Below are 24,018 nucleotides of genomic sequence, written 5' to 3'. Positions count from 1 at the left end.
CTCCACCCCCGCCACCTCCTTCCCCTTCCCTCCTCCCCCTCCCCCACCCCACCCCCCGCCCCACTTCCCACCCCACTACCCCCCCCCTCCACCCCTCCTCCCCCCTCCCCCACCTCCCCTCCTCCCCCCCGTCCGTTGCCCGATCGATCACCCACTGATCACGCACACGGCCAGCGGACCTCTCCTCTCCCCGGGTGGAGTGGGCACAGCCATGGAGAAAGGAGCAAACCAGGCAATAGAGGAGGTGCTTGGGCGGCGACTGTATGGGTATGAGGAGGATGGGGATGTGTCTGTGGGGTATGTGGGCTCATGGGCAGAGTGGGAGGCCGTGAAGGAGGAGCTCGAGTCGGCGGCCGCTACCATGCTCTACGCAGAAATGCATCGAAAGGCATTGCCGAGGGCATCAAAGGCGCCTGGAGCTGTGGTGGGCAAAGTGGCTCGTTCGCTTTTTCAGTGCAAAGCTGGTCGGTCACGAAAAACTCGCGCCTCGGGCTCTGTCCCTCTCCGCAAGCGAGCAAGTGTCAAGGTCGGTTGTCCGCTCTCCATCTCCGTCTGGGAGTTTGTCTTTCCTCCCAACGCCTCGGTCTCGGCAAAGAAGAGGCCAAACAGGATCACAAACTCGGACAAGGCCCTCTCCGCCGCTCTGGCCATGCGCATTGCTCCTGTTCTGCTCAAAGCCTTTGGTTCTCGCTCGCTCCTCCACACCTTGCAGATCCGTGTCAACTCGCTTCATCACGGACATGATCCCTTTGCTGACGCTGACGCTGCTGCCATGCCGCCTCCTGCTGTTGCTCCCGCTACCGCTCCTGCTTCCGCTATAACTACCTCCACAGCTACCGCTACTGCCTCCACTACCACTACTTCCACCGCTTCCGCTTCTGCTCCGCCTACTGCTCCTCCGGACGCTTCCGCCCTGCCTGCTCCCACTCCTGTCGCTCCACCGGCACCGCTGCCAACGCCTCCGGTCCCGCCGACTCTGCGTGCACTGTCCCCGCCGGCGCCGTCGATCATCGCCCCTGCTCCTGCGCCGGTCCCGGTTCCCATCGCCTCGCTGACTCGGCCGCCGCCGCCGGTTCCCGCGCCAACAACACCGGCGCCGGTTCCGACCCCGACCCCGGTCCCGGTCTCGCTCACCACGCCCTACCCCAACGTCGTCTCCGTCACTGCACTGGCAGCCACTGTGGCTGGCGTGTCAGCGGCGGCCCGCCCGCAGCCCGTCCCCAGCCCGCCGCCGCCGCTGCACTCGTCTGTGCCGGCCGCCGCCGCCGCCGGCCCAACTGTTAAGGTCTCGGTCGCCTCGGCCGTCGCTGCCGCCGCTCATCCATCCAGCAAGCGCAAGCGGTCCGACAACGACGGCGCGTTTACCGTCAACAAGGTGGCCCGCGCTCTCTCGCCGTCTTCGCTCTCGCGTCCACGCATCGGCAGCGTCGGCGACGACGGCGACGGCGACGGCGATGACGATGACGACGACGAAGAGCTTGTCGTTGTCATGTAAATGTACCTGCCTCTATCCACTTTAGCTAGTTAGTTGGGCCTTTGTTGGTGTTACTCGCTCTGCCACACACACACAGCCTCTAATTGCGCGTCGTCAGCAGCGCAACGCCGCGCCGGACCCAGAATCCAGGACCCTCCTCGTGGTCCGTCTTGAGCCAGATGGTGGTCACATACTCGAGGTCCTGCCGCCGCGGACTGACGTACACTGGGCATGCGTACTGCGTGAGGTCACGCTCCTCCTTGGGCCGCGCCGAGAAGAAGATGCACGGCATCTCGACCATGGTCTGCTTGCCGCGGTCGCCAAGGTCCTCCAGCTTGCCGTTACGCCGATCCCACCGCGCACCCTCGAGCGTGAGGCCCTCGAGGTACACGCCCATCTCGGTCCGTTTGATCTCCTTGCCGTCCTTGGGAATCGTGGTGTACGAGTCGACCATGTCGAGCGGGAGTCCCATCTTGCGCGAGGCCTCCTGCAGGACCGCCGTGAGGAAGCCCTGCGGGTTGAACAGCAGTCCCATCTTGACCTTCAGCGGCCGGCCCTTGTTGAGCCAGTCCTCGTACTGCGTGTACCGCGAGTCGAGCGCAGCCATCCAGAACGAGAGCGTCGTCGACTTCCACGACACTCGCGCCCACTCCTCCGGCACTCGACCGTCGTAGATGGCACTGAGAATGTCCATCAGCCGCTCTGAGAGCACAATCGTGCCCGCAATCGCCAGCCGCAGGTCCGTCAGTGACGTCCGCACCAGATTGAGCACAATCTGCATCCGCTGCACCTCCTGAAAGAGGAAAATGTTGAGCGGCGGCGGCGCCTTGTCCGCACCGCTCGCCTCGCCGGCCTCTTCGGCAGCCTGCGCCGCCTGGGCGGACTGCGCGTCGATCTTGGCCCGCACCTGCGACTCGATAAAGTCCGGCCGCAGCTGCTCCAGGAACTTGGCGCACATTTCGTCCACCACAACCTCGCGCGGCTTGTCGCCGCTGGTCGAGTCCTTCGGCTGGATCGCCAAAATCGTTGAGAGCACCGCGAGCGACTGCGCCCGCCGATACGCAATCTCAGCCGTCGGGTGGAGCCCAAACACGAGTGGCGAGTCGGTCGCAGGCAGCGAGAGCAGGTACTCCTTAATCCCCTCCAGACTCTTGTCCGGCGGAACGCAGTAGCCGGGTGCAAACTCGTAGTGCACGCCCGACGCCCCGCTGTTAGCCACCGCGTTTGACAGCCACTTGGTCCCGTAGCTCTTGAGCAGCCGCCGGTCAAAGTCGTCCGTCACTCGCCCACCGTAGTGGACCTCGGTAATGATGTACCGCACCGTTTTCCAGTCCACGTTGGCCTTCGGATCAAGGTCGTACATGTACTTGCGGAGGAACGCAAGCGACGCCGCAAGGTCCGCAGAGTTAAACTCGTACGGGATGTTCCACCCGAGCGGGCCAAACTTGCGCCGCTCCTGCACAATCGAGTGCAACCACGTGATCGAGTACAGCAGCGACCGGTACTCGGGCCGGTCCACGTACTCGAGCTCGTCCTGGCTCACGTCCGCAAACGTCTTCTGCAGGCCAGCACGCACGCCCTGCGGCGGCTCGTTCGTCACCTTGATCCCGCGGTGCAGGAGGAGAATCGGGAACTCCGTCGTCGGCGACGTCGTCATCCACAGCCTGAAGTCGTCATGGACCACAGGCCCGGCTTCCTTTGCCCCAAGCCCGCCGCCCGACGAGCCCTCATCGTCGTCGTCGTCGTCGTCGCCGTCGCCGCCGCCGCTACCCTTGGCGTACGCCTCGGAAGCACGCTCCTTTGCCTCCGTCGCAGCAGTCAGAATCGCCACAACCTCGTCCATAAAGTCCACGCCCAGGTGGCAGTTCTGGAGCAGGACCCACTGCCCGCTCGCCATGCCCGTCGCAATGTGCTTTCGCGCCACAACCTCCTGCCCCGCGCCCATCGACACCTCCAGCGGCACGCGCCGATACAGCTTCTTCGACAGCTGCCGGATCTGCTCACTAGGGTCCGACCCGATCGAGAGGAGGCAGACCACAGGCGTAAGCGGGTCAGAGTCCTCCAGTGCAGACGCCACGCCTAGCTGTGGCGGCGCCGTGTACTGCTCGCCAAGCGTCTTGGCAATGTACGGCTCCGCCGCAAAGTACATCCGGTCCACGCACCAGCACCGCACAAGCAGCAGCCGCTGGAACGGGTTGAGCATCTCGTTGTACCCGTCCGGAATAACCTCCTTCTCGGGCTCTGCCTTGTTGTACCACGCCTTCCACCCGGCCACGTTGTTCTCAATCTGCTCGAGAATGTTGTGGAAAATCGGGATCTCGTGCAGCGCACGAAGGTTGAGCCACACATCCTCCGGAATGTCGCTCGGATCCGGGTTCGCCTTGCCCGTCTTTGGATCAAGACTCGCCCCACCCTTGACAAACGTCCGGTACTCCAGCCCGTCAATCTCGCGCGCCTCGAGATCAATCTTGAGCGCGCACTGAAGGAGGAACAGCAGCTTGTGCTCCTCAAACAGCCCGCGCGTCATAAAGGTAAACGTCGAGTACGTCAGCTCCTCGATGATGTTCGAGATCCGCTGCGCCGCGAGCTGCGTCTGCGCCGCACGCACCATCGACTCGTCGAACACGTTGAGGAACTGCGCCAGCGAGGTCTCGTACATGTGGTCGACCATGGCCATCTCCGACACGATAAAGTACAGGATCGAGCCGCGGGTCGCCACGGGCCGGTACTGCTCACGCGCCTGGTTGATGATCCGCTCGTTCTCCACAGAGCTCACAATCTTCTCCTTCACCTCCTCCGACGTCGTCTTCGACTTGCGGAGCACGTTGATGAGCTCCGTGTCGTCCACAAGGTTGCCCTCTGTCTGAGAGAGCTTCGCCAGCAGGTTGTCCTCAAGGCTCTTGATCAGCTGCTTGTTCGTGTTGAGCTCCTCCAACAGCGCAGCCCGCTTCGTCTCGAGGTACTCCTGCTCGTGCCGGATGACCCGCCCGAGCAGCTGATCCTCCAGCCCTGACCGCGTCACCGTAAAGTCCACCAGTGCCGTCTTGGCGCACACCTCGGGCGAGTACTTGGGGTTGGCAATCTTCGTCGTCATGTACAGCCGGAAGCCCTCGGCGTAGTTAACCTCCTTGTCACCAATCTTGCAGATGTAGTGCTTGGCGCCCGGAAGCTTGACTCCGCGCTCGAGCACAGGATCGAGAATCGGGTCGAGCTCGTTGCCCACATCCTCGATGAGGAGCGGCACGCCCGTCTGCACGCACGTCTCGAGCGTGTCCTTGAACCCACGCGTGTCAAAGGTCACCACCTTGAGCCCGTTGGCTGCCTCGTGGTTGAGAATCCAAGCCCGCCCCTGGCCCTGCGGGTCAATCATGAGCGGGAACCGCGCGTACATGTGCGCCGCGTTCACAACAATGATGCCATTCTGCGTCGACTGTCCGTCCGTCGGCAGACCCTCGAGGTTCCACTGCCCGACCTCGTTGTCGTCCGTCAGCAGCTTGACCACGTCGAGCTCCGACGAGAACGGAATGTGGCTCGACTTGAGGTCGCTCCGGCACTGCTTCACCAGCCGGTTCCGGTACTCCTGCATAAACGGTCCCGCGTACGAGAGGAACGCCGTCGCCACCGCCACATCGCCCACCAGCTTGGTCACCACGTCGCCAAACGTCAGACTCTTTGCCGTCCACCGCTCCTTCTCGCCGGCAAGCCCGTCGATGAGCGCAAGCGCAGCCGTCATCGTCCGCTTCGTCTTCTCGGCAATGCTCGCCAGCCGCTGCTCCTCCGCCTGGCACGCGTCGTACTTGGCCTGCATCGCCGCGAGAACAGCCTCCTTCTCGTCGAGCTGCTTCTGCGCGTCAGACAGCTCTTCGTTTGCCTGCTGCAGCCGCTTCTGCGCCTTGTTCTTCGCCATCTGCTTCGGCTCAATGTCGCGCGAGACGTGGTAGTACTTGATGATAGCCTCGCACCACTCAAACAGGCCCTTCAGCGCCAGGTTCACCGTCGCAGCACGGTCCGAGCCCACCATAAACTCCTCGTCGTCAAAGTACGGCTCGAGGAGCTCGATGATTTCGCCGTTGAGCGTGGTGAGCGGAAAGTTGAGCAGCGAGTCCAGAAAGTCCTTCTTGTTCATCATCCGCTTCGACTCCACCCACGAGGTCCGGATCTTCCCGTTCTCTTCCATCTCAACAGGCTCCATCCCCAGGTACCGCATGATTCGCACGCAGTCGAGGACGCGCTTGGTAAAGTGGACCGGGTGGTTACCCGCCCGCAGCTCGTTAATGTCCTTTGGGTCGATGACCTCCAGCGCCGCAATTGCAGCCTTGAGATGCGGCAACGCCTTGGCAAGCTCCGCGTCAGCAGCCTGCGACGCCGCCTCGGCCTCCTGCTGCTGGACAAGGACCTGGTCCTTCACCGCCTTGACCTTGTCCTTCTCCTTCTTCGCCTCGGCCGTCTTGGTCACAATCTTGTCGAGCTGCTGGCGCGCCACCTCCTGCGCCTTGACAAGCTCCACCTCTTGCTCATCGAGCTTCTCCTTGAGCTTCGAGACCGAAATCTCGGCAGCCTCGAGCTTCTGCAGACCGATCTTCATCCGCGAGTCCTCTGCGTCGATCTCGGCCTTCTTCTGCTCGTAGACTGCCCGGAACGACGAGAGGAATGAGAGGTACGACTTGGGCGTGACAAACACGTTGCGGCGGTACTTTTCAAAGTACCGCTTCGACGTCCGCTCCACCAAAAAGTGCACGTTCGACATGTACTCGATGAGCGCTTCGCGGACCGACGCCTCGCACACCATCGGGAACTCGACCAGATACCGCCGCGACACTGCCTTGAGCGCCTTGAGCGGCCACGGGTCAAACCAGTCAATCGTCACTCCAGAAACAAGGCCCGGGAACTTGAGACTCCGCGTCCGGAACTTCTCGCCCACAGGCGAGAAGCAGAGCACAATGTGCAGGTTCTGCCGCACACGCTCGATGAAGAACTTGTTGAGGTTCACCATGTTGTCCTCCAGCTCCGGTCGCTCCTTGTTCATCACCTCGCGAAGCTCAAGCAGAATCGAGTCGCGCTCGTCCTTGGCCATCACGTCCACATCGCCACTCGTCAGGATCGAGTTGATGTACTCGAGGAACCGCTCCTCCTTGATGTCGTTGTCCGTAAAGATGAACGTGACCTTCTTGCCTTCGCCACCGGCCTTGCGGTACAGGACCTGCAGGTCCTCCATCAGCTTGGACACGTTGTAGCTCCGCGTCATCTGGAGTTGGAACGTCTCGTGGCCCGCAATGTACGCCGCCAGCTTGGTCACCGACTGCTTGCCACTACCGCCCACACCCACCAGCAGCGCGCAGCCACGCGGCCGCCGGATGATGCGCGAGATCTTGACTACGTGCTTGATGCAGTCCTCAAACAGCACCAGGTCGAGGACAAAACCACGCACCTCTTCGTTGTGTTGGTCCATGAAGCCCTTGATCCGCGACCGCAGCGCCTTCATGCTCTTGATCGGCTCATACACCTTGGGAGCGTCAAAGTTGGCGTTCGGGTCATCGAGATCAATCTCGTCAATGTCCGGCTCGTCGCGCAGAAAATCGACAAAGAAGCACGGCGACATGACTTCGGCCGCCACCTGCGCCCCAAACGCCTCCGAGACCACAGACGTGATCGTCGCCGCGAACCACTTGCGGTGCTCCGACGAGATGAGCCGGTCGCTGAGCACACGCTCGCACTCGTGGCGCCAGAGCGTGAGCAGCACGCTCCGCGACGTCACCACGTCGCTCTGCGTGTCGATGAGGCCCTCAGTGATCCGCGAGAGGTCGCGGAGGTTGAACACGTAGTGGAAGTGCTCCGGCGTCGGCAGCATCCGCGCCTTGGTCAGGCTCCAGATCCGCGTCGTGAGGCTCGTCATCTGGCCCGCAAGCTCGACAACCTCGCCCGAGAACCCGCGCTCGTACGAGTAGTGGCCCTGCACAATGACAGAGAAAATGCGCTCGATAGACGCCGGCGACGGCAGCGTGCAGTTGAACGCTGCAAAGTGCCGCTTAAGCCGCGACGGAATGTCGTTCCGTCCGCCGCCCGGGTGGAACATCGCGCCCAGGAACTGGAGGTCGATGATCTTAAGGAACTCGCCTGGCTTCTCCAGCGAGTACAGGCCCTGCTCCTCGATCAGCTGCCGCACCGTCTCGTTTGTCGGCTGGTCGCCCCACTCGTTCGTCTCGGGCATCGAGATGTCGTCCACAAACACCATCATCTTCTTGCCGTACTGCGGCGCAAACACGCCCGTGTGCACCTTTTGCACAGAGCCCTCGATGGCAGACTGGAACCCGTCGGTCTCGGTCGCGTACGAAAAGTTGACCACCTTGGAGAGGTACTTGTCCGGATCCTGCTTGGCCATGTACTGCAGAATGGTCACCGTCTTGGCCGTTCCCGACTCACCCACCAGCAGGACATGCAGGCCTTGCTTCATGATCTCATTGGTGAGGAACTCAAGCCGCGCAGAGTCGGTCGTCGGCACGAGAATGTCGTGGAACCGCACATCGCCAACCTCCGGGTACTCAAACTCGGGCACCTGCGAGGCCCAGTGCGCCCACGACCCGCCGGGTCGGACCATAAACTCAAAGATAGTGTCACCGTCGGCCGCGTCGCGGAAGGCGCCAATGTCCGGCAGGTCGAGCGTCGCAAACGCGTCGTTCTCGTACAAGTGTGCAGAGAACTTGACACGCTCCTCCTCCGAGAGCAGGCCACCAAGCGCCCACACAAAGGCAAAAACAAAGAGCCGGTTGAGGTGCACCGCGCTCGGCGCCGCAGCCGTTGATGGCCGCTTGAGCGACGAAGTCAGCAGGTTGAGCGCCATCTGAATGGCGTTGATGAGCGGCGTCACCATCGTCACATTGAGCGACTCGCTAACAAACAGCTGTCCGGCGTCCCACACCGCCTCAAACAGCTCGTGGAGGACTTCAACCTCGTAGTCGGCCCGGCTCTTGAGCCACGAGGCGAGGACCGGTCGCCACCCGAGTGCCGTGTCCGACATGTAGATCATACCGCACCGCGAGACTGTAGCCGGCGACGCGTTGTCGAGCGAGTCGACCTCGAAAATGAGCTTGAGGTTACGGTGCATCGGCAGCCGGTCGCCGTTAGGCAGCGTCAGCGTCTTGTTGTCGTCGAGCACTGTGTTAAGCGACTCGATCCACAGCGAGTCCACAGGTCCGTCCATGGTGAGCCACACATGCTCATCCTTCTTCTTCTCGAGCATCTTGTTGGCCTTGCGCCAGAGCGACGAGAAAATGCCGTCCTTCCACTCGTTGGTCGCCGTCTCGGTCTTGCCTAGGTACTGCTGCGTCTTGATCGCCTTCGGGTTCATCCGCCACTCGCGGTACGAGAGGCCAGTCTCCTTGAGCGCGCCGAGCAGGACCGAAATGCACGTCGTCTTGCCAGCACCGGACGGGCCAAGCACCATGATGCCGTGCCGCACCTTGGCCGTCTCCTCAAGCTGGAACAGCTTGAGCTTCCAGCTCGGGTGCGGGATGAGGCCGAGCGACTCACACTGCGAGTCGATGCACATGTCGAGGTCCTTGGCTCCGTGCTGGACCGCAAACTCGCCCGGGAACAGGTCCGACAGCAGCGAGAGGAAGAGCTGGTAGTCGTCGTCGACGAGCTTGGAGAGGTTCATCGACCGGCAGACCCGCTGGAGAATGTCGTCCTCCATGTCGTCCGGATGCGCGCGCTTGACCGCACCAGCGGTCCGGAGGACTGAGAGAATGTTGCGGAGGCCAAAGTCGTAGTGAATCTGCTCCGACAGCTGCTCTTCGCACAGCTTGTAGAGCCAGAAGAACTTGATGGCAAGCGAGAGGAACTTCTGGAAGCCCGACGCAGCAAGCTTGACCTTCATAATGATGTCACGGTCAGGCACCATCATGGCGCACGTCCGGAACTGGAGCTTGAGGTTCTCCGGAAGCTCCTGCCGCCCGGCGTAGCCCGGGTTCATGGTGATGAAGATGCAGCACTCGGTGTCGAGCGGCGTGAGCGCACCGTCGGTAAAGACAAAGCGGTCGAGCTGGTCGCGCTTGGCCGTAAAAATCGACGAAATCTGCTGCGCCGCCACAGAGAGGACCGGGAGCTTGATGCGGTTGAACTCGTCAAAGTCGCCCCAGCACCCAGACATGGCGAGACCCTTGAAGGTCTTCTCCAGCTGCTGGTAAGTCATCTCGGGCGAGCAGTTGAAGACGACGACGTACTTGCCGAGCGCCTTGCCCATGTCCTTCACAGTCTCGGTCTTGCCGGTTCCAGCCGGGCCGGCCGGCGCGCCGCCGAGCGACATGCCCATGGCCTGTGCGAGAGTGATGTAGCATCGGTCCGTGAGCGGCGTGATGACCAGCCGATCTGTGCACCCGAGGTACTCGTAGCAGTACTCAAACTCGACGTCAGTGATGTGGATCTTACAGTTGGCGTCGGCCCCGCGCCAGTAGAAGCGGGTCTGCTTGAGCCAGTCAAAGTCTTCCGGGCTCCGCACGTACGCCTTGAACAGCTCGTTGAAAATGTCCCACTGATGGTACGAGATGGTGACAAGCGTCTCAACCTTGACGCGGTCGCGTCGGTCGAGGTCTTCGCGCGTGAGCGTGACGAGCGTCATAAAGTCGTTGTAGTTGGCAAAGTCACGCGCCTTCATCGCGTTCTGGTCGCCCTTGGCGGCCTCACCAAGGCTCTTCTCGCAAGTCTCTGTCCACTTGAGCTGAATGCCGAGGAGGCCAACCTGCGCCGCGTGCTCCATCACAAACGCGTCAAGGTCCATCGAGCCCATGACCGACGCACCGCGCCGCAGAATGCTCCGCACCGTCTCCTTCATCCGCGAGATGAGGACGTTGAGCCAGTTCTCCACATTGCCCTCGCACTCCATGCTCTTGCGCAGCGGGACGTACTCGCCCTCGCCCGACGTCATACCCACAATGTGGTTGAACTCGGTCTTGGAGAACTTGACCCGATGGATGTTGGCAAAGACAGACTTGAGGTGCGGCTGCACGGCCTGGCAGTTGGAGTTGGCCGAGCCAAGCACTTCGAGCAGGGCCGGGTGCGAGAGAAAGTAGAACCGCGGGAAAATCCGCTGCTTGCCCTCGAGGTAGCCGGCGAGCGACGACCGGCAGAGCTCCAGCATGTCAGCAAGGTGCGGGAGGAGGCTCGAGAGCGTCTCGTCCGAGTACACAAACGAGACCACGTTCGGGTTGTCCCGCACCGCGTTCATGATCTTGACCCACGACTTGTCGATCGAGGCGAACCGCTTCGCCTCGAGCGGCATGGCCTTGGCAATGTCACCGCCCACAAAGACCGCTTCGAGGTAAATCCACAGCGATTGGACGTGGACCCAGTTCTCGATCTCGCGGAAGCACGTCGAGAGCTTCTGCGACCAGAGCAGAATGTCTGCCTTGAACGGCTTGTTGTACGGCGACGAGAGGAGGCCGGCAAGGACCATCAGCGAGTCCTCGATCTGCGACATGATCTCCTGCGTCCGCTCGCCGTTGAGAATGATGGCTCCGCGCTTCTTAAAGTTGGCAAACTCAAAGCTCGCGTCCGACCACTCGTCCTGCAGCGCGTTGATCTTGGTCTCAATCTCGGCCTCACGGACGGCGGCAAAGCAGATGTCGTGTACCTCGGCCTCGTTCTCCAGCAGTGTCGCCTCGAGCAGGTTCTTGAGCTTGAACGTGTCCATGTCAACCTTGAACTTGGTCCCGGTCACTTCAGAAATGGCCTCCCAGTGCCGCGAGAGAATCGCGGGGTGCGACAAGTCTGCCAGCAGCGGGAGCAGCCGGTCAAAGTCGTCGATCTTGGTCTTGAGCTCGAGATACGCCTCCCACTCCCGCATGGCCTTGGGCAGTCGCTTGCACTTGTCTTGGAAGCCCTTGATCTGCTGCTGAATGCCCTCGAGGTCGAGCTCGCTCCAGATGATGTCCTCGTACCCACCCACGGTCACCAACACGTCCGAGTACAGGCCGTAAAGGCTCTCGAGCAGCCGCAGCTCCTTGCGGATCTTGACTAGCTTGGGGTACTCGTGGACTGGCAGACCAAAGAGCACTTCGCCGCCCTGGTACGTGGTCATCTTCCGCTCACGCTCCTCAAACAGCCGCTGGAACGCCTTGAGACGCTCCACCGCAACACGCGGCGAAATGCCTCGCACCATCGGCCCGTTGAGCGTGTAGTCGGCCACAAACTCGTCGACGTCGTCCTCAAACGCCTCGACAGACCGCAGCAGCTCCTTCTTGAACTTGGGTTGGAGCTTGGAGAGCTCAGCCTGCTTGGCAATGGCCAGGCCCATCTTGAGCTTCTTCCACGAGTACCGCAGGTTGTCAGCCGCGTCGGCCTCCTCCTTGGAGTACCGGATCGAGTAGTGGTTGAGGAGCGAGTACGTCTCCTCGATGGGCGTGATTTTCATCGAGATCGAGGTCTCCTCCTTCCGCAGCTCGGCGAGCACGTCCATGACCGCCCGGATATCGTCGAGGTCGTTGAGCTGCCGGTTGAGCTTGACCGTCGACTCGTCAAAGAACGCCACCAGCTCGTTCATCTCCTGGTGGCTCTTGATCTTGAGATTGTCCCCGTAGAACTGCTTCCAGCCCACGGCCTCGGAGCTCAGCGCCCGCTTCAGCTCGCCGTAGTCGAGTGCCACCGCGCCGATGACAACGACGGCGGCAAGGTCCTCGATCTCGCGCCGCAGGCCCTCGTACCGCCCGAGCTCGTTTTCAAAGGCCTCGATGCCTGGCGTGCTCGCCAAGAACCTCTCGTACGTCGCGTTGCGGTCCTCCGACCAGAGGAACGCGTACTTGGAGAACCGCGAGAGGTCGGCCTTGACCCGGCTCTTGAGCTGCGAGGTGACAGCCGCGAGCTCGCGCTGGAGCTTGAGAATCTCCTTGTGGTTCTCAATCGACTCGTAGTAGTTGCGGAGGACGCCGGCATCGTCGCCGCCAGCATCGTCACCACCGGCGAGCGAGCCCACAAACGACGCAGCGAGCCCGCCCGGCGAGCCGATGACTGAGCCGGTCAGTGACGTGTTGAGCGTCCGGTTGCCGGCACTCTCTTCGTCGCCAGCACCCTCGCCGAGCTCGCCGGCGCCGCCGCTCGCACCCTTGCGCTTGGTCGGCCGCTCCTGGCCCCACGTGTAGATGAGCGCCGACGCAACCTTGATCTTCTCCACCACCACGTCGATGTACTGCTGGAGAGCCTCGAGCGACGGCGTGAGGACAAGCTCCGGCACCTCGAGCTCGACAGAGAGCTTGAAGAGCGGAACGCTGCCGTCGGATGCAACCCCGCTGCCGCTCCCGGACACAGTCTTGGCACCAGACATGCCGCTCGACGGCCCGGCACTGCCTGCCCCGCCGTCAGCCCCAGTCCCATCGGCGTCGGCCTCGGGCGAAGTGTTGCCATCGCTGCTGCTCCCAACAAGTCGCGACTTGATGAGCTCCATCGAGGCCTTGACAGCTTCAACAATGGCCTCAAACGTGGCGTTGGCGTACTCTTGCGCGACGCGGTCGATAAAGCCCTCGACCTTGGCCATGTCCGACGAGGTGTAGCCACGGGTGATGAGGGCGACAAGGTCCTGGACAGCCGACTCGACGAGAACGACCTTGGAGTCAAGGCTTGCGGCGCGGCTCCGCGTCGTTTCCTCGGCAGCGTCGGCAAAGGCCTCGATGGTGATAGACGACTCGGAGGGGAGGTCGATGAGGCGGGTGGCGCGGATGCTTGCGAGCGTAGAGTCGACGCGGCAGGCGATAATGTCGTTGATCTTGTCGACGAGGTCCTCAAGGTGGGCCAGTGACTCGTGGATGGCGGCAAGGTAGCCGTCAATGTTGAGCGAGGTCCAAGTAAGGCTCACCAGGCCAGGCTCGATGCGCGACTTGACCAGCTCGACGTGCGGCCCGATGAGCTGGGCGAACTTCTTGGGGATCTTGGAGCGGACGCGCGAGTACTCCTCGAGCATGTACTGCAGGTTGTTGTAGTGGGCCTTGAACTTGGCCTCCTGCATGGTGATGAGCTTGGCGGTCTCGGGCACCTCGAGCTCCATACGCTGCATGGCCTTGGTCTCGCGAATGAGCTTGGGGATGAGCGAGTCAAAGTTGACGAGGATGACCGACTTGGCGCCCGGGTTCCGCACCAGCAGCGTAGCGTTGAGCGCGTACTTGACCTCCTCAACCGAGTTCATCCACGACTCGTGGTAGAGGGTCTCAAACTCGACAAGCGCCCGAGCGAGCTTGTTGTACACCCGGATGACCTTCTTGGCCTCGAGAGTGTACAGAATGTGCGGGTGGGCCTGGAAGAGCTTCATCGGCTCCTCGATCCGGCGCAGAAGCTGGCGGGCCCACGAGATGGCGCCGGCAACCGGCGGGGTGTCGCGCGGAATCGGCGGCGCGTTGGCTTGCTTCTCGTACAGGCGGCGGACAACGTCGAGCTCGCGGCCGTAGTTGGCAAAGATGAGCAAGTACTTGTTCTCGAGCTCGGCGCGGAGCGAGTCCATGAGAAGGACGCTCTGGAACTGGCGGAGGAGCGAGAGCGCACGCTGAGTCGAGGTGATCGGCTCAAAAGCGGCGTTGATAAACTCCTGCAGCAGCCGCTCGAGGTCGACAATCTTCTCGTAGAAGAGCACAAAGTCGGCCTCAAACTCGAGCTTGCGGTGGTCGAGCAAGTCGTACTGCTTGTTCCGCAGCTCGGCGACAATGGTGTTGAACCGCTCCAGAATCTCGCCCATGCCCTCGATGGAGCAGTTTTCGAGCGCCGAAAACTGCTCAATGATGATAAAGGTGTCGATGAGCTTCTTAACCCGCTTGCAAAAGAGCTCAAACTTGCCAAAGATGTACATCTCGGAAAAGTCAAACTGCTTGTCCTTGGGCTGCGACCGGAGCCGAGTCTTGGTCTGGCGGAACGCGTCCTGGTACGCCTTCTTGAGCGCGAGGCAGGCCTGGAGCTTGCCGATGAGCGTCGACCGGTCCTGCTCCCAGATCTCGCCGTCGCCACGGATGTACTCCTTGCAGCACGTGATCATCTGGTTGGTGATCTTGACAAAGAGCGCAGTCATCCGCTCACTGGTGTTGTAGTACCGCGCGATCGAGTGCATCATCTTGATGGCGTTGATGAGGCCCGGGATGGCCTCGACCATCTGCACGGGGTCCGACTTGTAGAGCGGCTCCGAGAACCGCTCGAGCGTGTACAAGTACTTCACGTTGTCCTTGGCCTCGTTGGCAGCGTCGGTGATGCGGTTGTCAAGCGTCTTCCACACCTCGAGCTTCTTCGACTTGGCCGCCGTCAGCGTTCCGATGACCACCTTGACCGTCTCGTGCTTGAGCTGGTCGGTGATGGTGTTGAACTTGGCCATCCGCGCCTTCCAGTGCTCGAGCTCTTTGTTCGGCCCGACCGAGTCCGACTCGCGCCGCACAACCTCGGATTCGGCGAGTACGAGGTCGATCTTCTTGCACCAGTCGTCCACGAGCTCCTCGCACTCGGCCACAAGCTCTGGCGAGAGAGCAGCCTCGGCAAAGGCACTCGGCTTGTTCTCGATCGGTAGTGCCTTCAGCCGCAGTGTCACGCCCTGCGCCAGCGACGACATGACCTGGGCGAGCATCGTCACAAACTTGTCCAGCGCCTCCAGGAATGCTTCGATCTTGTCAGAGTCGTTCGGCAGCTCGCCCCACATGCCCTGCGCCGAGAGTGCAGGAAGCATGACGTGCTCGATCGTCTCCTGCAGTGACGAGAGGAGGCCGACGCCGCCGGAGATCCGCCCGGTCACCACCTCTGTGGCAATGTTGGCCTCAGTCAGCTCGACTTGCCGCATCCGCAGAAAGTAAATGGCCTTGCCGCGCAGCGGCTCGTCTTTGCCGTCGGTGATCCGCAGCGTTGGTGCACCGCTCCGCTTCGACGGCCCGCCAGCGCTCTCGTCGGCGTCGTCATCGGCGGCGCCGGTCTCCAGCGGCTGAAAGTAGAACATGAGCTTCCACGGACCATCTGCCGCGAGGAATTGGTTGACCTGCGAGAGATGAGCACCCGTCAGCGCATACTCTTCCACCTGCGAGACCGAGATGCCAAAGGCCTTTGCCACAGCGGTGAAAATAAAGTTGTGCGTTGGCTTGATGTTTGCCTGCCGGAGAGCGTTGACAAAGGCATTGATCGATTGCGATCGCCGGAGGTTGCTTCGCGACAACGACCTGAACATGGCTGAAGTCGTCGTCTGTACAAGCCTAGTTGAGGAGAATGAAGAGGAAAAAAAAAGCCACTGCCCTACTACCTCTTGCTACACAACCTATACACTACCTTGATCCCTTTGAACGGGTCCTGTACTCAGTGTAGAGCCACAGGGGGGTAAGGTGGGGGGGGGGGCGGCTGGTCTTGTTAGCCAAACCGCCGTTGAAAGATTTGGTGCGCGCGCTTTGGTCCGTCTCACCAGCACACGGGTAGAGGGTATAGAGAAGAAATGAAGTGCCTTCTTTGTATCTGTGACAACCAAAGTGAAGAGAAGAAACTCTCTTTGTGGTTGCTGTCGGGTTCTTGTTCCGGTCCGACGGCCTTGTCCACAGGTTGTCTCTACAGAGGGTGAGAGAGAGAGGCGTGCCTACCGCTCGCCCATAGCCACCGATCGTCGTCGCCTCGTCGTCTCGTCGGCTGCGAGTGCGGATGCGGGTTGGAGCGTGAGCGCTACAATTAGTAAAGTAAAATAATCGTGAGCTCAGACCTAGAAGAACAGAACGCGCACGCGAGGAGCACAAGAAGGTAGCAAATGAGTCGATTGGAAGGTACAACTGACACATATACAAATGGACACAGAGCGGCTAGCCATACGCTATCGCCTTGATCCCCCTCTTCTCCCCCCTTTCCTCCCCCTCCCCCCTTCCCCCTCTTTCGGGCTCTCTAGATCGTCTTGATGACATCAGAGCGGATGTGAGACTGTCTCGGAGGAAATGCCCAGAATTGACCAAATTATGGTCGGCGACGTGGCGCCACCCGCAGTGCTCAACTGAGTGCGGAAGGACTGGAAGACACGACTCTTTGCTCGTTGGCTACTCCGAGGTGACGGTGTGGCATTGAAGTAGAAGCAAGAGTATCTAAGACTATTGAAGGTATATGCTGCGAATTGCTGGTCGGGTTATGTCTCTCTCAAAGAACTCAAGCACAATGGCGATGACGACGGCGACCAATTCGGTGACGATGGCTGCCGCTGCTGTCGCGCCAAACTACTCGGCCTTTCTCACCGAGACGGCTCGTGCTCGGAAGCCATCGCCCATTCGGGCACTAATGCCACTGCTTCGCGAACCTGGCATGATCTCGCTTGGGGCTGGTCTTCCCAATCCTGCTACCTTTCCGCTCTCCAAGATCACCATCGATGTCAACGCTCCAGGCTCTCTTGGCGATGCTGCGACACAGACCGAGTCCATCAAGGTGACTCTGGATGGCACCATGCTCGACGAGGCGCTGCAGTACTCGGCCACGCCTGGTCTTCCGCGGCTGGTCGATGGCCTTACGGGTCTGATGACTCGGTACCACGGCGAGAACGCGTCGGCAGTTGGTGTGGATCGGGCACTGGCGGTGACGACCGGCTCGCAGGACGCGCTGACCAAGGCCTTTGCCGCCATTCTTGGTCCTGGCGAATCGCTACTGCTGGAGAACCCGTCGTACTCGGGTGCACTGGCGTATCTCCAGCCGGCCGGCGTTGATCTGGTTGATGTCGAGCTCGACGAGCTCGGCCTGGTCCCGGACTCGCTCGAGGCCATCCTGGAGGCCTGGCCGGAGGACAAGCCCAAGCCCAAGGCGCTGTACACCATTGTGACCGGGCAGAACCCTTCGGGTGCCACGCTCTCGGCCGAGCGCAAGGCCCGGATCTACGACCTCGCCTGCGCCCACGACTTCTCATCTTGGAGGACGATCCATACTACTTCCTCACCCACCCCCCGGTGGCACCGCAGCCGTCGTTCCTCTCGATGGACACCTCGTCGCGTGTCCTCCGCTTTGACTCGTTTTCCAAGATCCTCTCGTCGGGTCTTCGCCTCGGATGGGTCACCGGGCCGAGCCCGCTCGTCGACGCCATCCTCCTTCACGCCCAGGCCACCTCGCTCCACTCATCAGGTATCTCGCAGGCCATCGCCGCCGCCGTCCTCGACGCGTGGGGCCCTGACGGGTTTAACGCCCACGTTGCCGCTGTTCGCGAGTTCTACGCTGCTCGGGCCACCGCCCTCGCCGCTGCCGCCGACAAGCACCTTGCCGGCCTCGCCGAGTGGTCGCTCCCGACCGCAGGCATGTTCCTCTGGATCAAGATCCTCGGCATCGAGGACTCGTTCACCCTCATCAAGGAAAAGGCCATCGCCGCCAAAGTCATTCTCGTCCCGGGCTCGGCCTTTTCACCCTCAGGCGCACCCTCGCCCTATGTCCGCGCCTCGTTCTCCGTCGCCGATCCCAAGCTTTACGATGAGGCTCTCTCGCGTCTAGCCAAGCTCATCAAGTCGAGCCAGGCATAATCCACCATGCCTGTTGCAGACGAGGCGAATACAGAAGCGAGCTTCCCCTGCCGTGATGCGTAGTCCACGGCCTAGTCGTCGTGCATAGCGCACGGCTCCGACGGTGAGGTTGCACAGTGGATGAGGCTCATGTCGCAGCGCACCAGACAGCCACGACATCGGTTCTGACGACGACACACTCCACCAGACCATGCCCTCTAACCCCGCATCACACAACTCCTCTTAGTCCTCGGGAACAGTTGGTTCTCTCAGCTCGCGGATGGTGGCCATAGCGACGCGAATGTGAGCGCGGGTCTCTGCCACGGCACGGATGCGGCGATCCAGATCAGCAGCGATGACCTCGCGACGAGCAACAGCCCAAGCCTGAGCCTCTGGCAAGGTCATCTCTACATGGAAGCCAAGCCCGACATGAACAAAGACTTTGGAGACCGATTCGACCTCTGCGCGCATGCCACATCCGGCGCCCATGTCCACCACTGTCTCCAGTGAGCCCATCCGTCGGTCGACCAGCGTTGCCAGCGTCTCCTCCACCCGACCCACCGCAGCCTCTTCAGCACGCACCGCAGCAAGTTCACGCTCACGGACCTCAAGCTGCGGTCTCAATACATCCTCCAGGAACCGGTGGTACTCGTCTACCTTTTCCTCCATTCCTCTCTGCGTCGAGTATGTCCCGCTCCAATCCCGCAGGTCGCAACAAGCTAGACTGACCGGTGATCCCTGAGACGATGGCGGGGGCACATGATGGACACAGCCCATGCTGAACACAGGACAACCATGTTATGCTAGACTGACCAGTGATCCCTGAGACGATGGCGGGGGCACATGATGGACACAGCCCATGCTGAACACAGGACAACCATGTTATGCTAGACTGACCAGTGATCCCTGAGACGATGGCGGGGGCACATGATGGACACAGCCCATGCTGAACACAGGACAACCATGTTATGCAGTCTATCTGAGACGATGGCGGGGGCACATGATGGACACAGCCCTTGCACACCTGTTCTAGGACCTTCAACAACCAGTTACTGATTATATCTCATAGCACCGAACGCCACCCACAGTCATTGTCATCCTTCAGCTCACATCAGCACCACCATGCTTTGGTCGAACATTCATTATTGGTGGCATGCATTAATCGAACGTGTGGAACCATGATGGTGTTGGATGTCAAGTGACGCACGCGCATAGTCATCCCGTCAGACATGATGTCCTGTAGTGCCGGAGATATACACATTCCATGGTTACACACAGCATCCATACCATCATGCCTTTCTGTCCTTCTTCACATTCACTCTTTTGTATTTTTTGCTTGAATATGGGCAAGCGACCCAAGCGTGCGTGCACGAGGATGGTGCGTGTTCCAGGAATCAAAACGCACAAACCCCGCTCGAGTCGGCATACCGGTCAAGGACTGGTGAGGGCGACTTCTTGCAACACCTCTCCTTCTTGCACAAAGCAAGAACGCGCATCAGACTCTATCATGTACGTGTGATTCTAGCTTGCCAGTTGGGTTGTCTTCCTGCTGCCTTTTTCCGGACTCACATAGTTGCCCGAGGTGCGTGGTCTGACCGACTCATTGCATGGTCAGAATGGCCACTGTTGACACAACGCATTTTACCCTCGCTGGAGATGACAAGGATGAGTGGATGGCATCGCTCTCTACGCCGCGAGCCGTGCTTGATGCCATCGAGGCTGCTGTAGCAGCCGCGGGCTATGTGCTCAAGAAGCCGTTTCAGGAAAATGCAGACCACTTCCGGGCAAAGTTCAAGGGTTATCCGTCCAAGCGCGGACCATGGGCTGGCATCTTTGCCGCCGCCATCACTGCCATCACCCAGATGGGATACGTGCTTGCTGGTGGCGGTCACTACTGTGCCCAGCCGCAGTTCCATTTTGTGGCGCCGTCGATCTACTCGCCGTCCGGCACTATCGACGATGCTGCTCCTCCGAGCTACGATGAGGCCGACGGCGCTGCTATGAAGGGCGGCAAGTCGATGAAGGACAAGGCCGCGGACATGGCCAAGAAGAAAGTTGTGATGCTCTCGGCAGGCGCGACTGGTGGCTCGATGAGCACCAACAGTGGTGAGGTCGATGACATCCCAGAGCGGCCCAAGGTGATCCCGCCGGCCGGCGCAGTCTACCATGTCATCTCGGCGCAGGCTGAGAAGATTGTTGTCTCGGCTTCGATTGGTGAGGAGACGCTTGCAGGGTTGAGCGAGGCGCTCGGCGGCGAGGGCATGGTGCTGACGGCGCCGTTTGCGCCTTCGGACAAGGATCGGACGTTTACAGCCAAGGTCGACAAGGTGTGGTCGTTTGAGAAGAAGATCTCGGCCTTTGACGCTGTCGCTGCCCTCGCCAACGCGCTCTCGACCATCGGCATGGTCATCGAAGGCATGGCATACGAGTACCTGTTTGTCATCCGCGAGCGCGCGCCGTCGGATCCGCCCGCCGCGCGCCACGCCGCGTTTGCCATCTCGGGCAAGGACTTTCTCTACGCCACGGCTAACATGCCGTACGCGGTGACTGAGACAATCCGTGCAGCGTTTGCACGGATGAGCTCGTGGGAGGAGGTGCCGACCGGCGGCAAGCAAGTAACGACTACGATGGAGTACACCACGTTCTACGCCGAGACGGCGGGGCTCATCGTGGCCACACTGATGACGCTGCGGGTGCTGCGGTCGTTTGCAGGTGCAGGTGTGGTGCTGAGTGGCGATGACAACTACGTCGTCTTTCTTGTCCCACTTGATGGCTCGTTTGTGCCGCTCTCTGACCCGCGGGTGGTCATCAACCTGTCCCACTCGCGCGTCAAGCTCTCGCCATGCAACACAGTCGTCCAGACGCTCATTGCTGAGACGCTCTTGGAGGCTGGGCTCGAGATGGCGACTGAGGCCGACAAGAAGTTCAACATCATCAGTCACAAGCCGTACAGCAACACGTTCGACAACTCGGTCATCCAGCTCCACAATCATGAGTTCAAGTCCAAGTATGGGGTTCTCGCGGCGTCAAGCGTCATGATCAGTCGCATGATCAGCCTCGGCTACATCCCCGAGGCGGTCCATCACGGAAAGCACAAGGTGTCGTGGACGTCGACAGTTGACGGCAAGACGAAGTATCACAGCAAGAACTTCCCCGAGGCCATGATCGTCTTTCGGCAGATGAAGTGGGTGACGGCACCGCCGCTCACGCCGACCGAGGGCCGCGGCGTACTCTCTCCGCCAGTCGAAACCGGCGCCATCCCGCTCCCCGACGGGTGGATCGAGAAGACGAACCCGGCTACCAACCAGACCTTCTACATCAATACGACAAACGGCGAGATGTCGACTGAGTTTCCGTCGGCGTAGACCGACTTGCCGTAAATTCAGATCTTGCACCTGGCCCCCTTCCTAGCCCCAGCTCGATCACCACCTGTTTAACCGTCAACCAAGTGCGTGTGCCCGTACCACCCCTGATCAACCCCCCAGACCTCGCCCAGTGCCCGTACCACCCCCGATCAATCAGCCGACTTGTGCGAACACCCCACCCTCGCCGGCCACCTCCCTACCATGGCGACTGTGACAGCCACAGCCACGGCTATTGCGGGGACGACCCCTATGGCGACGCCCACAGCCAGCAAACAACATACATCGAGGCATGGACAAGCAGACTTGAGTGGGAGCGGGACAAGCCAGAAGACGACGGCGGGGGACATGGGGGACATGGCGGCGGCGGCGTACCTTCTTCCGCCTGACACGGCACTCATCCATGACTCAGTGGGAGGAACGGATGCTGTTGGAAGTGGAGGATTTTCTGTAGTTGTTCGGGCATCGCTTCATGGCAGACCAGTTGCGGTCAAACTCCTTCATTCGCTCGCTGGGAATGGTTCCATCAACTCGGCTCATTCGCACAAGGCATTGGAATCGATGGGCAAGTTCAACAAGGTCAACGAGTGTAACGAGGTCCACAAGAGCAGCACCGATCATCATGGTGATTGCTCGTCGTCTATCACCTCATCGTCGACTACCTCTGCGCATGGTCAATCTTCTCTTGGCTCACATCCGTACGGCTGTCACTCTCACTCTGGCTCGGGTGGAAGAGCTTTCTCATCCATGCAGGACACCATCTCGGAGGCTTCTGCTGATGCCATGTCGTCGGGGACTGTTACTGCCACTGCCACCGCTACAGGCATCATGCCGTCATCTGCAGGGACGCCTACAGCCCGGGCAGACTCGCGCTCTTCGCATGCTCGCTGTCAGCAGGAGCAGCTGGCTGCCGCCCACGCGCCGGCGCAGGACGATCCGTTCTGGCGCGAGGCTGCCCTGCTTCATCGTTGCGCCCACCCGAATGTGGTTGCCCTCGTCGGTGCTCGCCCGCTCCCGCCGCCGGCTGCCATCGTCATGGAACTGGTGCTCGGCGGCGATCTTGCTGCCGTAATCCGCAAGGCAGCGCTTCGCCGCGCTCTCACTCCGAGCGACAAGCGCACTGTGCTAGCCTCTGTTGTTGCCGGTCTGGCACACATCCACTCGCTCGACGTCATGCACCGCGACATCAAGCCTGCAAACGTGCTGCTCGTTCGAGATCCGGCCTCTGGCCGCATCACCTCTGCCAAGATTTGCGATCTCGGCGTTGCTCTTCCGCTCGACCATCCGGCTGTTCGCTTTTCTCGCGCCGGCACCCCGCGCTACATGTCGTCTGAAGTTCACATGGGCCAGCCCAACACACTCTCGTCCGATGCTTACTCGCTTGCTGTCCTTGCCTGGGAGCTCCTCGCCCTCCGCCGAGCATTTGCCGCTGGTCGCGACAATCTCCACGCCCCGCCGGGCGATCTTGCTGTCTTTGCGCGCTCAGACCTTCTCTCTCCGTCTGCCGCTGACGCGCTCTCGGCCGCGCTCTCACCGCTCCCTTCGGAACGGCCATCGCTCGCCGCACTTTCTGCACTCCTCACGCACGACGAACCCGCTTCTACGCCTGCTCTTGCCAAGCCCACGGCAGTGCCCGTATCCATGCCCACGATGCCGCCTGCGCCCGTCATCGCCCACCCTCACTTCGCCAAGCGTAGCCTTGTTGCCCGCCCCACGCAGCGCAACGAGGCTGCAGAAGAAGAAGAGGTCAGAAAGGCGAAGGAACTCAAGTCGGAGGACGTGCTCGACTCGGAGATCAAGCGCAAGAAGAAGGAGAAGAAGCTGCATCGCAGTGTCGATACCGAAGAGGCCAAGCGCCTCAGCAACACAGCTTCTCGCTCTGAGGCCGAGGCCAAGGCCGTTGCCGAAGCGCAGGCGCAGGTGCAGGCACAGGCGCAGGCGCTGTCACAGGCACAGGCAAGGGCGCAGGTTACCGCAGAGGTCATCCACACCCGCAAGCGCATTGCAGCCAAGCGCAGTTCGCAATCCAGGTCCAAGGTGGTCGAGCGGAACAAGGCACACCGTGTCCCACCCGCTCCCGAGCCCGCTGGCTCGATGTCGTCCGCTGCCCATCAAGCCTCTTCTCCCCGCAGCAGCAGACTCAGCCGCCGCAGCGCTGGCGGTGGGGGTGCCCCCCCTGGCCGCGCCCCCCCTAGCCGCCGTGGCCGTAGCCCTGGTGCCTCCCCTTCCCAGGTCCTTCGCCATGGCCGCCCTGCTGTTTCTCGCCGCGACATCTCCGTGCCTGGCCCACCTGCTGCGCCCAAAGAGGTTGTTGCAGACTCTGTCTCCGACGCCTCCGACGTCTCCGACGCTTCCGACGCTTCCGACGCCCCCTGTTCATCCTCACCCTCGGGGTCCGACGTGGCTGCCACCCATGCTGCCGCCTCAGCTCGACTCGCGGCCGTGCTTAATGACTTGGACGAGATCAACGAGCTGGGCTCATCCGCTGCAGAGGAGCTCACGGTCCAGTCCCAGGACATTGCCGCCTCGTCATCATCTGTCCTGGCGGCTGCACCCAAGCCTTCCTTCTCGCATCGCTTGTTCTCAACCATCGCCAAGGTCACCACAGTCTTCTCGGGCAAATCTGACAAGCAAGCCGCACTCGCGCCGCGTTCCTCCTCCCGTGCCGTCACCTCGAGCGATGATGACTTTTTCTATGACGATGACGATGCTGCCGGCGATGATACTGCCGTTGACGAGTGAG

General features: G+C 61.2%; 6 protein-coding genes across 6 annotated transcripts in view; 4 read left to right on the top strand and 2 right to left on the bottom strand.

Moving 5' to 3' along the window:
• Positions 1-361: 361 nt before the first annotated feature.
• AMSG_05501 (uncharacterized protein) lies at positions 362-1,495 on the top strand (the record flags this gene model as incomplete). Its single annotated transcript, XM_013902450.1, has 2 exons — positions 362-716; positions 1,197-1,495. The coding sequence occupies 2 exons, from the start codon at positions 362-364 to the stop codon at positions 1,493-1,495; spliced, it is 654 nt and encodes a 217-aa protein (XP_013757904.1).
• A 79-nt stretch (positions 1,496-1,574) lies between these two features.
• AMSG_05500 (dynein heavy chain 5) lies at positions 1,575-15,741 on the bottom strand (the record flags this gene model as incomplete). Its single annotated transcript, XM_013902449.1, has 2 exons — positions 8,067-15,741; positions 1,575-8,027 (listed from the first exon to the last, which is right to left on the bottom strand). Exons 1-2 carry the CDS (start codon positions 15,639-15,641, stop codon positions 1,575-1,577), a joined length of 14,028 nt encoding a protein of 4,675 aa, XP_013757903.1. The 5' UTR covers positions 15,642-15,741.
• Positions 15,742-16,464: 723 nt separating this feature from the next.
• Positions 16,465-17,982, top strand: AMSG_05499 (kynurenine/alpha-aminoadipate aminotransferase). The gene has a single exon (XM_013902448.1). It carries the CDS (start codon positions 16,547-16,549, stop codon positions 17,903-17,905), a length of 1,359 nt encoding a protein of 452 aa, XP_013757902.1. The 5' UTR covers positions 16,465-16,546; the 3' UTR covers positions 17,906-17,982.
• A 174-nt stretch (positions 17,983-18,156) lies between these two features.
• On the bottom strand, positions 18,157-18,582 carry AMSG_05498 (uncharacterized protein; the record flags this gene model as incomplete). The annotated part of the gene is made up of 1 exon (XM_013902447.1): positions 18,157-18,582. One exon carries the CDS (start codon positions 18,580-18,582, stop codon positions 18,157-18,159), a length of 426 nt encoding a protein of 141 aa, XP_013757901.1.
• A 938-nt stretch (positions 18,583-19,520) lies between these two features.
• AMSG_05497 (uncharacterized protein) lies at positions 19,521-21,278 on the top strand (the record flags this gene model as incomplete). Its single annotated transcript, XM_013902446.1, has 1 exon — positions 19,521-21,278. One exon carries the CDS (start codon positions 19,521-19,523, stop codon positions 21,276-21,278), a length of 1,758 nt encoding a protein of 585 aa, XP_013757900.1.
• A 191-nt stretch (positions 21,279-21,469) lies between these two features.
• Positions 21,470-24,018, top strand: part of AMSG_05496 (NEK protein kinase) — a gene marked incomplete at its 3' end in the record, with an annotated part of 4,045 nt that continues 1,496 nt past the window's right edge. The window contains exons 1-2 of the mRNA XM_013902445.1: positions 21,470-23,374; positions 23,486-24,005. Of these exons, the coding sequence (XP_013757899.1) occupies positions 21,480-23,374; positions 23,486-24,005 (2,415 nt within the window). The 5' untranslated portion in view covers positions 21,470-21,479. The remainder of the gene's footprint in view (positions 23,375-23,485; positions 24,006-24,018) is intronic.

The sequence above is a fragment of the Thecamonas trahens genome (assembly GCF_000142905.1).
Source record: "Thecamonas trahens ATCC 50062 unplaced genomic scaffold supercont1.23, whole genome shotgun sequence".
NCBI classification, from domain to species: Eukaryota; order Apusomonadida; family Apusomonadidae; genus Thecamonas; species Thecamonas trahens.
Note: the sequence above shows the minus strand (reverse complement) of the source record. Positions and strands in the feature narration are given on the sequence as shown.